At 62.4% G+C, this 16,640-nt stretch overlaps 1 protein-coding gene across 11 annotated transcripts; it reads left to right on the forward strand.

Moving 5' to 3' along the window:
- Positions 1-1,371: 1,371 nt before the first annotated feature.
- Aldh3b1 (aldehyde dehydrogenase 3 family member B1) lies at positions 1,372-16,238 on the forward strand. Of its 11 annotated transcripts, XM_048807758.1 has the most exons (12): positions 1,477-1,795; positions 2,479-2,624; positions 3,047-3,199; positions 5,672-5,837; positions 8,190-8,300; positions 8,400-8,520; positions 8,745-8,830; positions 9,169-9,250; positions 10,784-11,170; positions 11,594-11,760; positions 13,457-13,556; positions 13,822-14,792. In XM_048807758.1, exons 3-12 carry the CDS (start codon positions 3,150-3,152, stop codon positions 14,121-14,123), a joined length of 1,572 nt encoding a protein of 523 aa, XP_048663715.1. In that variant the 5' UTR covers positions 1,477-1,795; positions 2,479-2,624; positions 3,047-3,149; the 3' UTR covers positions 14,124-14,792. The 11 variants fall into 11 exon arrangements, with proteins under 11 accessions (XP_048663719.1, XP_048663722.1, XP_048663715.1 ...); XM_048807761.1 differs by lacking the exons at positions 1,477-1,795; positions 13,822-14,792 and adding an exon at positions 15,598-16,238; XM_048807759.1 differs by lacking the exon at positions 1,477-1,795 and having other exon boundaries at positions 5,675-5,837.
- Positions 16,239-16,640: the final 402 nt, after the last annotated feature.

Genomic DNA, 16,640 nt, shown 5'->3' on the forward strand with positions numbered 1-16,640 from the left:
ACTAAAGGTGATTTTTTTTTTTTTTTGTATTGGAGACTGAACCCAGGAGTGCTCCTCCACTGAGCCACGTCCCCAGCCCTTTCTATTCTTTGACACAGGGTCTTGCTAAGTTGCTGAGGCTTTGAACCTCCTGCCTCAGCTGCTGGGATCACAGGTGTGGCCACCACGCGGGGCTAGCAGAGTCTTTCCATCAAATCCTCTGAAGTAAGTGCCAGCGTCTGTGGCACTGCAGGGGCAGGCCAGGCCGAGGCCGGGGGCGGGGGTGGCTGGGGTGGCACCTCCTCCTGGGCGGCCACAGCAGAAGAGGGAGAGGGCTGCTGGGGCGCCCTGGACCCAAGGTCAGGCCCCACCCCACCTCCCTGGGCCTCCGCTGTCCGCTGCAGATGGGGGCTGCGGGTGGGTAAGGAGGGAAGGGCAATGGGGAGGGCCAAAGCTAGGGACCCTGGCAGAGGACGGTGGGACCGAGCCGGTCTGGCAGGCAGCTGGTGGGTCTGGCAAGGGCCTGAGCCACCTTCCTGTCCTGGAGTTTGGGAAGTGGCTCTCCTTCAGGTCGGGTTGGGGCACTTGAAATGTCAGTGACTCCAGTCCCACCTGCAGGGATTGAGTTATTTCATCCTCGGGATCCTTGGGCATGTGTTACAGTTCCGTATCCCTCTAGGTGGAAATGCAGAGGCACAGGAAGGTTAAGACAGTGACCTGAGGTCACACAGACAAGTGTCAGGACCGGGCTGCAAACCAGGCTACCCCTCACCGCCTCTGTACCAGGTGCTGAGCTAAGTGCTTCACCATGTCAGCCGTTTACCTTGTGGACACCCTGGGCCTGCTCTTGCCTGTACACACATGAGAATTCCAAGGCCAAGAAGCAAGTGCTACCCAGTGAGGGTGGGCAGATCTGTCTGGCCCAGACACCTGAGCTTGGCCACAGCAGAAGTTCGAGACCTCTGGGTCCCCTACACCAGATGTGCAGTCCCAGGCAGCTCTAAGAGTGACCCCTGGAGGTCCTGCCCAGAGGCCCCGATTATCCTGGCCACAACCGTCAGGCCCACTGAGCCTCTGGAACCCGGCTCTAGGGGCAAGGAGAAGGGTGGGGTGCCTCCCACCCCAGGGTAGAGGGGCCTCCACACCCAGCACAGGTGGACCCTGTCCCAGGAAGGCAGACCTCCTCGGGAGCCTCCTTGCGAGCTGTATCTGCAGGGAGTCTCCTGACAGCTCTCTGGTCAGAGAGGGTCTTTAGGATCCTGCACACCCCTCTCACCCATCAGGACCTTTCCAGGTGGGCTCCCAGTTTGCTGTGTGGCTTTAGGCCTGTGACTGCTCCTCTCTGAGTCTACTTCCTGGCTGAAAGCTATGGGCCCAGCCCCCGCCTAGCCCTGCCTGTCACCAGCTCTCTGTGCTTCTGTCTGGCTCAGCTCCAGAGAGCGGCAGAGCAGGCTGTCACATGCTGAGTCACGTGACAGGTGGCGGCTGGGGGCTCCATCCTCCACAGAGAACGGGGAGGGGGTCCTCCGCAGCCCCTTATCCCTCCCCCACCCCAACGAGCTAAATCCTCCAGGGTGTCGGAGCCCACGTGGGCCAGAAGCCCTCTCCCAGGGAGGCCGGGGAGCCGGTGGGTGGGGCAGCCATGAGCATCTCCCAGGTGCAAGGTCGGCCCAGAGGCCCTGGCCCCGGAGCCTCCAGGCAGACCCAGGGCACCAGCAGGGAGGGCACCGCAGCAGGCAGTGGCACAAAGCCAGTCCCTGCCCGCACACCTGGAACCCACGCGCCCGTCTGACCCAGCACCTGCTTGGCCCCACAGGTATGCCTGGGGTGGAGACAGTGGCAAGGCGGGTGGCAAGGCCCCCGGGCACAGCTCTGTGCCTGAGGAGGAGTGGGAGCATGAGGTCCCCCAGGATGATAGGTGACACGGTGATGCGTAGCATCTGATCACTGTCGTCGGCAGTGGAGGGTGGTTTCGTCTCTGGGAGGCAGAGGGGACATCCGTGACGGTGAACACCTGCTCGGAGCAGGAAGCCCTGCCACCCCTGCCCGTGGTCAAGTCCCCTCCCCTGTCTGGGCACTGCTTTCCTCATTGGTAAAACGTCAGGTTTGGGGGGTGACAGGTTCTGTGCAGGGGGTGCTGCTGGGGGTGGTGCTGGGGACACAGATAGGCAGAGGCTGAGGACAGCAGGCAGCAGACATTGTCCTGGGATTGTGCTCTGGCCGCCAGCCATCTCGGCTTTGCAGATGGGGACCCTGAGGCTCGGGGGGCTGGGGCAGGGCAGAGCCTCTCTTGCTGTAGGCCTCCGGGCCCCATCTCGCCCCTGATTCCCGGGTCCACTGCCCTGGGCTCTCCTCGGGCCGGGCCCCTTGGTCAGAATTGACAGGCTGTGTGGCCTGTGGCCTGGTGCTGCCCTCTCTGAGTCCTGGATCCTTCTCCTGAGGTTCAGGGAAGGATCTAGAGGCCTCTGGAGGAAGTAGCAGCAAAATCTTGCTTTGCAGCCTCCAGCTGGCCCAGCGCCAAAGTCAGGCCGGAGGCCAAGGGTGCCCCGCCCGGGAGGCCGGCCTGTCTTGGACCTTTCATAAGGCAGGGGAGCCCCAGCCGAGCGGGGACAGCCAGCAGGAAGGGCAGCTTGGCGGGGCCTCAGGTACTGTATCCCGGGCAGGCTGGGGCTGCACCCATCAGCCAGGGCCAGGACCCGGCTCAGCCACGGGGCTGCCGGCTGCCAGGCAGGCAGGCTGCTTGGGGACACACAGGCTCACTGTGTCCTCGGCTCCATGGCTGGCCAGGGGAGAAAGGGGAAGGAAGAGACAGGGTGGAGGGACCGGGAGGGGGAGAAGGAGGGCCCGGGAGAGGCCGGAGTGCTGGGCCCAGCCGCCAGCAGCCAACCTCCATCTGTGGGAGTGGGTCACCAGGCCTCCTCCTCCTGGGTACTGGACGCCCTGTGAGGCCAAGGGACCCCGCCCTGTGCCCAGCTGCCCCAAGAGGGAACACACTCCATGACCCCGGAGGGGGCAAGAGTCTACTCAGGTGACAGCCACCTCCTGGGCATGCCGTGCCATTTCACAGACAGCAAAAGTGAGACTCAGAGGTCAAGAGACTCGCCCTAGGTCCCCTGGCAAATAAGCAGAGCTGCTGGGAGTTGGGAGCCAGGTCGCTGGACCCCCAGGCCATGCCACGGGCCGAGAGGCGAGCGGCTCAGGGACAGCACTGGCCCAGAAGGTATGAGGCCCTGGGTTGGATCCCAGCACAACAGAACCCAAAAACAAAAAGCCGAAGGCCTGAGTAGGGACAGGGCCTGCAGCCGGAGGAGCATCCAGCCACCAGGCTGCGGACGGGCAGGGCAGGACCCGACGCCGGCACAGCTAGGGGCTCCGTGAGGGGAGGAGCCAGCACCGAGCCACCCCACTCCTCTGGCTGACGGCGCCACACCAGGGCAGGCACACCTGTGCCCGCCAGCCAGAGCCTGTGATTATTTTTAGAGGGATCCCCAGGTCATCGCCTGGAGGGAAGTGGCCGGACCTTCCCGGCCCCAGGGGACACAGGCCAGTGTTCTTTTCACCCTCAAATGCTGTAGGAAGCCCTGCCCACCCTACTTCACAGAGACCTCCAGGCCTGCAGCCCCTGGACCTCCCTGGCCCGGCCTGCGGAGGCAGGAAGGGACTTGGGCCGGCCGGGCGCAGTGGGCACTGGCGGGACTGAGGGCAGGTGAGGGAACAGCACGGGCAGAGCGCCACTCCCGTCCTCACAGGGCGCCTCGCTGACAGGCAAGTGCCTGCCTGGGCCCAGGTCCCCTCCCCAGGACTCTGGCTGCCCCCTCGAAGGGCACTGGAACTGTGCTGAGCCAGGGGTGGACCTGGGTTTCCAGCCTAAGAACGTGGGTGGCCTTGGGGGAGCCCGCGCCTGCTGTGTCCTGGTCTCCATTACTTTCGATGGGGTCACTAACGGCCCCCCAGCTGCTGGCAAGTTTCAGCGAGTCAGGACAGACAGCCAGACAGACTCGGTGTGAGATGGACCTGAGATGGACCCACGAAGGGGGACCGCGCTCCCGGCCCAGCCCAGTGACTGCCGCAGGAATCTCCTGTGTCCACAGTGGCTGCTCGGCTCCTCTGAGGGGTCACAGCCCAGGGTCCCTGATCCTGGGCAGAGGATGGCCTGGCTCCTCTGCTTGCTGGGTCCTGCCCAGCTCCCCACCCTCGGGGCCACTTGCTGGGGGCCTCAGCCCAGAGAGACCAGCCACAGGGGCACGGGCAGGTCAGGGCCGTAGCCTGCTGCCCATGCCAGCCAGCCTCACTGTTGCTAGGAGCAGCTGCTGGAATGTTCCACTGGACCCCTGTCCCCACCGAGCTCCTGCCCACGTCCCCTGTGGGTGCTGCGAGCTTCACATTTTTGTGGGCGCTGAGAGGCTCTGATGAAAGGCAGGGGGCGGTGCGCTTGTCCCCACGCCCTCGGCGGGGGGTGAGAAGGTGACGGGAGGGGAGTCAATATTTGTAGACCTCTTAGTGAAACAGCCAGGTGACCCTGTGTCCTGAGCTCAGGGCACAACGTCCTGCCACGTGACGCAGAGGAGCCAGAGCTAGCTTCGCCCCTGTGCTTTGGACAAGGACACCGAGGCAGGGAGGGCGAAGGCCTGCCCAGGCCTCCCAGCTTACGAGGCCCAGCCAGGAGCCCAGCTCCGGAGGCCGGCAGGCACCTACGAGCTGGCACATGCTGCTCTATGTCCAGCAGGCGAGGAGGCTGGGCACGGAGACCCAAAGGATGGGTCAAGTAGGCCAACAGGGGCTGCCGCCCAGGCCCTTGGGAGGAAGCAGACAGGCAGGGGAGGAGACTGGGGGATGGACAGAGAGTCGCTGGACATTTATCTCACAGCACCACCCAGAACAGTGGGAGCACAGGCAAGGGGCAGCTACGGGGGTGGGTGGGGAGAAGTCAGGGCTGGCTGCCTGGAGGAGGCATCAGCTGAGACCCGAGGGAGGCAGGCACCAGGCTGAGGAGTGGGTGGTCACAGCACTCATCAGGCGAGCCTCAAGGGAACAGGTGGGGCCCAGGGGGACGTGGGTCCCTGCCCTGGCTGGTGACAGCATGGAGCCATGAGTGTCCCTCACCCCATGTCACCTCCTTCTACAAGCCCTGCAGACTGGATTGGAGGGGGCAGCAGGGCCTTCCCCCTTGTGCCAGGGCAACTGAGGTGCAGGGAGAGGGGGCAACTGCCCAGGTCACCCAGGCCTTGAGCTGCCACACCCATCCTGGCTCCCAGGCTGGGACAGGGAGGACAGGGATCTCTGTGTCCAGCACATTCCAAGAGGTGGCCGTGGTGGCCGATGGCAAACTGTCCCTCCATTCACTGTACTCCTGTCCACTCGGCCAGGCCAGGTGATGGCCAGCCTCCCTCCAGGAGGGCTCCCAAGCAGGGTGGGACCATGACTCAGGGCCACCCTATGTGGCAGGAAGTAGGGTGACCTCAGCCTGCCTGCCCAGGTCTGGGGGCCGGGGAACAGCTGTCCCCAAGCCACACTGTCTCCCGTGACACCCCGCGCTCCCCTGGCAAAGGGAGTGGTTACCAGGCCTGGCGCGTCTGAGTGCGCCCATGGCAGGGCAGGGACTTGAAGGCAGCAGCTGGCCCGTGGGGTAACTGAGGGGCAGCCGCAGGTCGCCCCTGGAGGTGGAGCACCCAGTTCTCGCTGCCCTGTCCAGCAGGATGGACCCCGTCGAGGACACGCTGCGGCGGCTGCGGGAGGCCTTCAGCTCAGGGCGGACTCGGCCGGCAGAGTTCCGGGCGGCGCAGCTCCAGGGCCTGGGCCGCTTCCTGCAGGACAACCGGCAGCTGCTGCTGGACGCGCTGGCCCAGGACCTGCACAAGGTGGCCGGGTGGGGGAGAGGGTGCCCTGCAGGGAGGGGTCAGGCAGCACAGCTGGGACAGAGGGACTAAGAGCCACCAGAGCCCAGCTCCTGCCCGGGCCAGGACCTGCCTCCTGCCTTCACCCAGCCCCGGGTCCTCGGCTCAGTCTGCAGCTACTGTGTGCTGGTGAGGCTCTGGGCACCCGAACAGGGCCAAGGCCCCCAGTGCACAGAGCTGACCCTCTGGTGGGGGACAATACAACAGGACAGAGGTGGCACAGTGGGCTGAGTGATGATGAGTGTCATGGGGACACCCCAGAGAAAGGGCGGAGGGTCCAGGAGCAGGTGCTGGTTTATACATGGAGGGGCAGGGAAGGTGTCTCTGAGAGGGGGGCATTAGAGCAGAGACACAGAGGAGAGGGAAAGAAAGAGCCCCTGGACATTGGGGGTGGCCACCTGTGTAGCACAAGCAAAGGCCCTGAGGCAGGAGGACTTGGTGTATTTGAGGAGCTACAAAGAGACCAGTGTAGCTGGAGGGAGTGGGAGAGAGAGATGTGGAAGGTGAGGCCCGGGAGGTGGGACCCAGTGGGTAGGGCCTGGTCAGCCCCGGAGGACTTTGGCCTCACTCTGGGTACAGCGGGCATCACAGGCTCTGTGTGAACACGGGAGGCCCTCAGGCTCAGACCCTCCCAATCCTGCAGCAGCCACCGTGGAGGCCCCAGAAACAGGCACCTGGCAAGGCCCCACCCCTTGACCGCACTCCTGCCCCAGGACAGCTGTCCAGCGGGCTGCCCCAGAACCCTTTTCTGGGCAGGACGTCCCCAGCTATCTCCTCCCCCAGCCTGTTGGGCTCCCTGGGGAGCGAGTCTCCTGCCACCCGAGACTTGACCTGACCAACCGGGCTATCTGGTCCCTTTGCCACTTCAGCTCCGACTCCTGGAGCCCAGGAAACTCAACCTGGCCCCTCCCCCGGCCGTCCCCACCCCAGCAGGCAGTGTCTCCCACGCACCCAGAGGCTCTTGGAGGTGCGTCACTCCCAGTTACCCCTAGAGAAGGCATGTCACTCCCAGTTACCCCTAGAGGGACATGTTCTTGCCCGAAGACACAGTCAGGGCCCAAGCCCGCTCCCGGTGGCCCACTCTCCAGAGTCACAGAGCTCAGCAGACCCAGGCTGTCCGGGTCCCGGCAGCGTGACCAGCTGTGGACACGTGTGGCTGAAGGCTCGCTGCAGCCCGGCGGCCACAAGGGGGCATGAGGGGGCACGAGCGGGCACGGCTTTGTCCTCTGAGGCCGTCCCCTCCTCCTGGGCCCAGTGCTGGCCCTGGCCTTGCTGCAGTCTAGCTGAGTGACCCCGAGTGGAGGATTCCTGCCTCTGGTCCTGACCACCCGGTACCCTGTGTCCCATCACCTCTGCTCTGACACAGGGAGCTTGTCCTGTAGTCGCTCTGGCCACGGCCTCCAGTAGCTGGCAGTGTCTCCACTGGCCGTGTCTCTCCTGGGGGGTGGGGACAGGGCACACCAGCTGGCAGAGATCAGGACAATGTCTCGCCCACTGAGCCCCATCCCAGCCCTGTTTTGTATTTTACTTAGAGACAGCGGCTTACTGAGCTGCTTAGCGCCTCGCCGTTGCTGAGGCTGGCTTTGAACTTGAGATCCTCCTGTCTCAGCCTCCCGAGCTACTGGAATGACAGGCGTGGCCACCGCACCCAGCTCTATTGATTTTTGTCTCCTCCCTCCTGCCCTAGAAACCTGACAGTGGTCCCTGTCCCTGGGCTGTGGGAACAGAGAGCATTTGCCAGGGAGGGGGCTGTGCCCTGCGCTGTACAGATGGATGTCCACCCTGCAGACAGCTGTACGCGGCCTGTTAGGTCCAAGTTGGATCCCGCCCCCTCTGCTCAGCGGCATCTCCTGTCACCTGGCCATCACCTCCGCCATGCAGGGCCCTGCCCCGACTGGGACACCTGTCCGGAACGTGCCACCCCTAGGCATGCAGGCCCCACCCTCCTTGTCTTCAGGTCACTGCTCAAATGGCTCCTCATCCCGGAGATCTGTACTGACCACTGTATAAACAGCACACCTCGAGCACACTCTCACACCCACCCCTGCACACGTCAAGACTTAACACAGCCATTGATGATCTCATGGTCACAGTCACTGTCCCCTACATGGGACCCCCAGGGTGGTTGCCCATCTGTTTTGGTCACTGCTCCAACTTGGCACAGGAACAGGTTCGTGCCAAGGAACGTGCGCCTGTTCCCGGTAAGGGCACGGAGTGTGGAGTGAACCCAGAGGTGTCACAGCAGCAGATTCTGTGCCGTCCCCCATCCAGCCACCCACTGACCCCCAGCCCACCTCGACCTTGGCTTTCCCGCAGTCCAACTTTGAGGCGGAGGTGTCTGAGATCGCCATCAGCCAGAGCGAGGTCGACCTGGCCCTCAGGAACCTGCAGACGTGGATGAAGGACGAGAAGGTGTCCAAGAACCTGGTGAGAGGCCCGGGGGTCGGGGCGGGCAGGCGGGCTTCAGGGAATACTTGCTCCCATGGGGTGGCCTCTCTGGGCACCTCACTGTTCACCCCCACCCAGGCCACACAGCTGGACTCAGCCTTCATCCGCAAGGAGCCCTTCGGCCTGGTGCTCATCATCGCGCCCTGGAACTACCCGCTGAACCTGACGCTGGTGCCCCTGGTGGGGGCCATCGCTGCAGGTGAGAGCAGAGCCTCCGCCTTCCTACAGCCCCCCCAGGTCTCAGGGCCCCCAGGGGCCAGACCAGGTGCTTCCACCTGGCCCACTGTCCAGGGCTGTGTGGCCTCAGATGTGTCTTGTCCCCTCAGCCAGAGTCTCCATCTGACAGTGGGCGGGGCCAGCACCTGCCTGCAGGGCTGTGGGCTGGGCGTCTACCTCCCCGCCTCCTCCTCTCCTGCCCGGCAGGGAACTGTGTGGTCCTGAAGCCCTCCGAGATCAGCAAGAGCGTTGAGAAGGTCCTGGCCGAGGTGCTGCCCTGCTACCTAGACCAGGTGAGAGGGACAGGCAGCCCCTGGCGTCAGAGACCCAAGTCCCAACCTCAGTGCCACCTCTTCCAAGTTGTGTGACCTGGGCTAAGTGCCCCCCACCAACTTCCCTCTGTGCAGCAGCCAGGGCACCTGTCCCTGGGAGTCCCAGCTCTGTCTCCGGCTGCCCAGCCCGGCCCCACCCCCTCAACCCCATACCTGTTGGGCCCAGTCCCCTGGGGGACCCCAACCTACCCAGCCTCCTAGAGCCTTGGCAACTCTGGGTCAGGCCAGGGGGCTGGGGGTGGGCAGGACAGGTGTCCCCCCCCCCGGCGCTGAAGCTGGGACCCCCACCTGTGGCGCAGAGCTGCTTGGCTGTGGCCCTGGGCGGGCCCACGGAGACCGCGCGGCTGCTGGAGCACAGGTTCGACTACATCTTCTTCACAGGTGAGGAGGGGAGGCCCTGGGGGATCCCATCCCTGACTCCAAGAGCAGGCGACGGCCACTGATGACCCAGCCCCGAATGGGCAAGCTCTGGGTGGGTGCACAGGGGCTGACCTCAACCAGGCTGGGAGCAGGACCTGGTCCCTCAGCACCACTCAAAATGGCATCGAGTCCCCTGTGTGGGTCCACAACCCACCTCTGCCAACCAGTCTCCTGAATCAAGCCTCTGGCCTTGCTAGCTCCAGCTGTGCCAGGCCTTCCACCCCAGGGACAGTGGCCCTACTGCAGGCTAGACAGGTGAGGCCCGGGTCCAGGTGACCAAGGGCCTTGCCCAGGTTCACTCTGCCCTGGCCAGGACAGGATGTGCACCCAAGCCCTTGGTGAGAGTTGACCCCCGGGTTCCCCTGCCGTCACACTAGTCCCCACACCTCCTGGCTTCATCACCAGGATGGGACTTCTGGAGGAGACACAAGGACAGAGGCAGGGGGCGGCACTCCCAGGGCTGAGCTCACCTCTGACCTCAGAGGAGAGGAGGTGGAGACGCAGCCTTGCCCTTCTCCCCTGTGGACCCAGCGTCAAGCTCAGGAAAAGCGATGCCTGTCCCACCTGGCCACAGGGAGGCTAACGGAGCAAGAGGGTCTGGTGGCAGCTCCTGTGGTCCCCATGCAAGGGAGGAGCCGCCCCTCCACCCACACCCTGCAGCTCTGGCGGGTGAGACCCCAGAGGCTGTTCTAGGCGTGGTCCTCAAGGTGGCCTGCACAGAGGCTGCAGTCAGCGGGGACCTCTGCTGCACCCCAAGCTCTCCAGGCCTGTTTTCTCATCTGCAAAGCTGCAGTCATCTCTAAGTCACAGGTCCGTCCTGAGGGCGAAGGAAGGGCAGACGAAGTCCTTCCCAGACTTGGCCCTGGAGCTCCATTCTCTCCTGCTGCCCTGGTCAGTGAGGTTTGCTGAGCCCACTGACCAAGTGCCAGACACCACGTAGGCCTCGGGGTGCAGAGGGGCTGGAAGGACAAGACCTTTGGAGTTCTGCGTTAAGGGGAGAGAAGAGAGTAAGGGCCGAGAGGTGTGGAGCTGCAGGCCAGGCCAGTGCGGGAGGCTCCAGGGGTGACAGGTGGCATCTGAGCAAAGGCAGGAGATGAGCAGGAGCCACAGGCCTGGTGAGGTGCCCTCTAGATCCAGGAACTCAGGAAGGGAGTTGGGGACAGAGAGGGGACAGGCAGGCTGAGAGCTGGTAAGAGGCCACCAAGGCTCTAGAGGAGAAGGGAGAACTGGGAGGGGAACAGCTGGCATTGTAGGAAGAGTGGCCCACAGGATGGGCTGGAGACGGGGCCAACTTGCAGCCGGGCTGCAGCTCGGTGCCTCCCCGAGCATCTGCATTGCTGGGGCTGGTCTGGGCAGAGACGAGCAGGGCCCTGGCCTGCAGGGTGCCGGAGTGGTAAGGAGGCCAGGCAAGAAGCGAGGAGCCCAGCCCCAGGCCATGGCTATCCGCATAATCAGAGTGATGGAGAGGCCACTCTGGTTTCTTCCCATGCCCAGGGAGCCCCAGTGTGGGCAAGATTGTCATGGCCGCCGCTGCCAAGCACCTGACACCCGTCACCCTGGAGCTCGGGGGCAAGAACCCGTGCTACGTGGACGACGACTGTGACCCCCAGACCGTGGCCAACCGCGTCACCTGGTTCCGGTACTTCAACGCCGGCCAGACCTGCGTGGCCCCGGATTACGTCCTGTGCAGCCCCGAGACCCGCGAGCGCCTGCTGCCTGCCCTGCAGAACGCCATCACCCGTTTCTATGGCGACGACCCCCAGAGCTCCCCCAACCTGGGCCGCATCATCAGCCAGAAGCATTTCAAGCGGCTCCAGGGACTGCTGGGCTGTGGCCGGGTGGCCATCGGTGGCCAGAGCGACGAGAGCGAGCTCTACATCGGTGAGTCCCCTCTCCCCTGCCGCAGCCTCCTGGGCCGAGGGCCTTCCTCGCTGCAGGGGCCTCGCCTGAAAGCCGGCCTGCTCCCTGCTGGCCAGGCCTGGGTCCCCGGCCCGGTGCCTGGTTCCAGAACACGAAGGCCCCACGTCACCACAGCCCGGAGCCTGTCTCCTCACCCCAAACTCTGATCCACTGAGCCGGACCCCAGTTCCAGGGTCCGGAGGGTGGTGTAAGCTCCCGTCCTGCCGTCTGTCCTGCCATCTGCAGTTCCGAGAGGCCAGGACCCAGGTCCTCAGAGCCTGGAGAGCTGGGAGGTCAGGCCAGGGGGTCCCCGGCCTGCATCCTGGGCCCCAGCCCTGCCGAATCCCCTCCCCTGGGGTGTCCCTGCTGTGGCCCTGGGCTGACTGTCGCCGTGCCCGCCCGCAGCGCCCACTGTGCTGGTGGACGTGCAGGAGACGGAGCCCGTGATGCAGGAGGAGATCTTTGGGCCCATCCTGCCCCTGGTGACCGTGAGGAGCCTGGATGAAGCCATCGACTTCATCAACCGGCGGGAGAAGCCCCTGGCCCTGTACGCCTTCTCCAACAGCTCCCAGGTGCGGCCCAGCAGGATGGGGGAGTGGCGGCAGCAGAAGGGACACAGCCTTTGTGGGGCAGTCACACAGGACTTCAGGGCTGGTGGCTCTTGGCTTTGTTCCTGCTCTTCTTCCCAGGAGTATGTCCCTGGGGTCTTCTCCAGGGTCCAGAGTCCCCGAGTCAATTTTCCCCATATACCTCCGCCTGGTGGCCACCTTGCCTAGCTCTGGAGGCACACACGAGGGGGCCACCTGGGGTGTGGATAGGACAAGCACATGCAGTTCCCAGAATATGCTGATTAGGCCCACGGAGCAGCCTGAGAGTCCCCAGGGCACAGGGGTGGTGTCCCCAGCCTAAGGACACAGCAACAGTTCCCACCACCCTCCCACACCCCTCATGAGATTCTCCTCCTGTCTGAACAATGGTTTTTTAAGTTCACTTTTTATTTGGAAATAACTTTGGACTTACAGAAGAGCTTCAGAGACAGTAGAGTTCTCGCGTACCCCATCCCCGGTTCCCCTGCCTAAGGGCCCTGTTGTGGGTCAGAATAAGAAACTGCCATGGTTCATCTCCGTGAACTACACTCGGGCTTCCTGGGGACTTCACCAGTTTCCATGAAGGTCCTTTCTCCTCCAGGAGCTAACGATGTACTAGCTAAGCCTCTCAGCTCAATGCCAGCAGCTTTATTTGTCCCCAGCCTCAGGGTGCCTGGTTTTTCCCAGGACTTCATTAGGGGTGCTGGGCTGTGGGGAGCAAGGCTGTGCTGGGTGTGCCGAGACCTCAGCTGGCCAGCAGGGCAGACCTCAGCTCCTGGGTGAGGCTGCACCTGCCGGGGCCTCACCATGAACTGGAGCCAGGCTCCGAGTCTGGCCCTTGGGCCACGGAGGCAGTGTGGGGGGCGCTCTGTGCGTGGTGTTAGATCATCTGCATGTTATTTGTGTCTTCAATGATTTATGTAGAAGGGATATGTTTATTTGATTCTTTGGGCTACAGGCTGTGTCACAGGCTTGGAGGCCCCTGTGTCCTATGACATGGCCAAACTTTGGTCACCTTGCACCTTCCTGACCCAACTCTAGAACCAGCCATTCCTCCAAGGACCCTGTTTATCAGGATCCTTGACCTTTAGGAAACTGGACCTGGCATCAGGGTCATCTGGCCCTCCACCTCTCTGACCGCCAGCACTGGTCCACCTGGCTGTTTGCTGTTAAGGCTGGTCACGAGGGCCACAAGGATTGGAGCTACATACAGTGAAGTGACCACACAGCAACTATTTAAAGTCGGCTCGTTTTCCCCATTTCCTTCTTCAGATAAACCCAGACTGAAAAGGAAGGTCTTCATTAAGTCAGCCAGGAACAGATGGAACCGCAGGGTCAGGTCCTCGTGTGTCCCCGTGCTCACTCCACATGGCCCCTCCCCATGAGACTGAGCAGGCACACCAGGTCCCTCCTGGGACACCTCCCTGACTACGTGGCACCGCACCACTGCCATGACACTTTACCCATCCCCAGGTGACACTGTCTCCTGCCTTCCCCTTGGGCTTGACAGCCTGTGTCCCAGCACGCTGCACAGGCCACGCACAAGCACTCAGGAAACACGTGAGCGGCTCTGTGAGGGGCGGCGTGCCTGTCCTACCTTCGGCAGATGCCATGGCCCTGGACCCTCTGCAGCAAGGCTGGAGCCGCCAGGTTCAGCCTCGAACACTCTGCTCTCTCCCAGGTGGTCCAGCGGGTGCTGGCCCAGACCAGCAGCGGGGGCTTCTGCGGGAATGACGGCTTCATGCACATGACCCTGGCCAGCCTGCCTTTCGGAGGAGTGGGTAGGTGCCCGCGCAGCCCTGCCCTCTTGCCGTTCCCGAGTGTGTGGCAGCAGTGTTACCTGACAAATTTCTTGCCACAAACTGCTTGAGCCCAACCTCACATGGAAGGTGACACGGAGGCCCCCTGCACTGACCATCCTGCTCTCCTCCCCGGTTTGGAGTGGAAACTTCCAGACCTGCCTGCACTTAACGCACATGGGTGGGCCCACAGGTGCACAGCCGTGGCCACCGTCTGTTGTGCTACAACTTGCCTTTCTCCCAACAGCACGGCTTGGGGTCTACTGTCTGTCCACGGGCACAGCCCCAGGGGCTCCACGCTCCGTGCCTGGCTGCCTGTGCTCCTTCACCCTCCCGCAGCCCACAGGCCAGCCCTGGCATCTGTCACCAGCCCCCTGCCCTCAGCTCCATCACAGCTGCAAAGCCCTGGCCTCCAGATTGGGAAACCTCAAGGCTGGCCCCGGAAAGCCCGTCAGCCTGTGTGACCTGGGCAGCCACTTCCCCTCTCCGGCCCACTTCCTCAGTGAAAGGGTAGAGCCCGAGGAGGCAGTCAAGGTCCTGCCACAGTAAGCTCCAGAATGAGCAGCAGCAAGGCCTGGAGAGTTGTACCTCAGTACTGCCTGGACCCTTCCTGGAGGGTGGCTAGGGCCACCGCAGCACACAGCAGGCTGAGGCAATGCCACCTGGCAGTGCAGGCCACACTGGGGTGGGCACACTGAGACCCTGGCTCTGGATCCCCCCTTCCTCCAACCTGGAGCCTCTGCTCCTACCGAGGTCACTGCCAGTCCCACTCCTCATCCTACTTTCTCTGTCCCTGGAGGAGTGGGGGTTGGCCTGCAGGCATATCTGATCCAGCTGTGACCCTGAGGCCCCAGATCAAGCCAGGCCTGACTCCCAGCATCCTGAGGCCAGACCAGGGGTCCCACTCCAGCCTCCTCCCCCAGCTTCCTGCCTGCTGCTTCAGCCACTGAGCTTGGCCCTAATAGGTTCTGTTACCCCACACCAGTGCTCCTCCTGCCCACCTTCCCTCTTCACCTGGTGAGTGCCCTATCCCTCGGCCCACTCACTCCAGGATGCCCCAGCTCCACCCAGGCCGTGGCCCTGACTTCCCTCGCCTGGTCCTTGTCTGCCTCCCTTCCTAGACACTGATGCAAACCAACAACATAGAGCTTACCACGTTCGCAGCTCTGAACACTTGCTTGGTTCTTTTTTTTTCCTTTTTTGGTACTGGCGATTGAACTCAGGGGCACCTGACCACTGAGCCACATCCCCAGCCCTATTTATATTTATATATATAGATATAGATAGATATATATTAATACCTTTGTTTTATTATTTTTATGTGGTGCTGAGGACTGAACCCAGGGCCTCACACGTACTAGGCGAGTGCTCTACTGCTGAGCCACAATCCCAGCCCCCTATATTTACTTATTTATTTATTTAATTAGAGGCAGGGTCTCACTGAGTTGCTTAGCACCTCGATTGATTTTTTTAAAATTATCTTTATTTTGTTTATTTGTTTTTATGTGGTGCTAAGGATTGAACCCAGTGCCTCACATGTGTGAGGCAAGCACTCTGCCACTGAGCCACAACCCCAGCCCTAGCTGAGGCTGGCTTTGAACTCGCAATTCTCCTGTCTCAACCTCCTGAGCCACTGGGATTAGAGGTGTGCGCCACCACGACTGGCTTCTTGCTTAGTTCTTGCCACAACCCTTGAGGTGGTTCCATAGTCCCAGAGGATGAACCTGAGTTAAAGTCACCTGCCCAAGGTGACACACAGCTATTCATGGTAGAGCTGAGCGTTAACCCTGGGCAGTGTGGCTATAAAATAGGCACCCTTGAGCACTGTGTGCCTAGCTTGCCCCAATACCTGGTGTCCCCAGCACTTACTGTCCTGGTGGTAGTGCAAGGCTTGGGGCTCAACCCTGATCAGCCCACTTAACAGATGGGGAAACTAAGGCTCAGAGGATCAGAGCCCAGGTCTGCCTGATATCCCCACAGCGGGCCACTGAGGGCCTGACCTGTGCTCTATGCCACTCTACAGGTGCCAGCGGGATGGGTAGGTACCACGGCAAGTTCTCCTTTGACACCTTCTCCCACCATCGTGCCTGCCTGCTCCGAAGCCCGGGTATGGAGAAGATCAACGACCTCCGCTACCCTCCCTACTCACCACACAATCTGAGGGTGCTATTGGTGGCCATGGAGGAGCGCAGATGCAGCTGCACACTGCTCTGAGCCCGCAGGTGCTGGGGCACCAGCCTCCCTCCCCTCATGAAGCAGCCAGAGATGTGGGCTAGGGCACAAGGAGACGCCCAGGTGACAGAGCAGCTTGCTCAGCCTCACCCTCCGGGGGATTTCCTTTTCTGACCCTTAGCTGCCCCATAATGAGGACAGGCTGAGGATGGGAGCACAGGAACAGTGCAGAGACCTGCCCCTACCCCCCATGTCATCCATCATGTCCTGGAAGAAGAGAGCAAACGTGGCACCTCTGAGCCACTTGCCTTCCTGCAGAGGGTACAGCAGAGAAGCCCTGGCATGGGGTCCAGGCCACAGCATGGAAGCTGTGTGAGCAGGTCATCACTGTCTTCTGCGAGCCTCAGTGTCCCCACCTGCAGTGCTGGTGGAGATGATTAATTGACACCTCTGAAGATTGTTACAAAGATTAAATCCCGAGGCTGACCATGAGCTCCGGGTGTCCTTTTATTCTTGGGGTGCAGGGCCAGAGTGGGTGAGGGACAGGGGGCTGCCTCCCTCCAGGCAGGGCTGAGATTCCTGCAGCAGCACTGCCCTTTGCTTCAGCAGCCTCTCAGAAGCTCTGCCTGCCTCCCGGTGAGCATTTCCAACCCTAACTCCTCACCATCCTGCTCATCCTTGGGGCTCCATTCACTCCTCTGCCACCAGGGCCAAAACCCTGTGGCTCCTGCTTGACGCCCTATCTCCTCCCCCAGGTCACAGCTTTGAACACGTCCTGGTGAACCTGTAACACCCCGGGATTGCTCCAACTCATACACAAATCACAACACCAGGGCCGGGCCTCGAGCAGGACACTATCACCTCACTTCTCCCTCTGGCCTAGCTCCTCTCCCC

This window comes from Marmota marmota, unplaced genomic scaffold (genome assembly GCF_001458135.2).
Source record: "Marmota marmota marmota unplaced genomic scaffold, marMar, whole genome shotgun sequence".
Classification (NCBI taxonomy): Eukaryota; Metazoa; Chordata; class Mammalia; order Rodentia; family Sciuridae; genus Marmota; species Marmota marmota.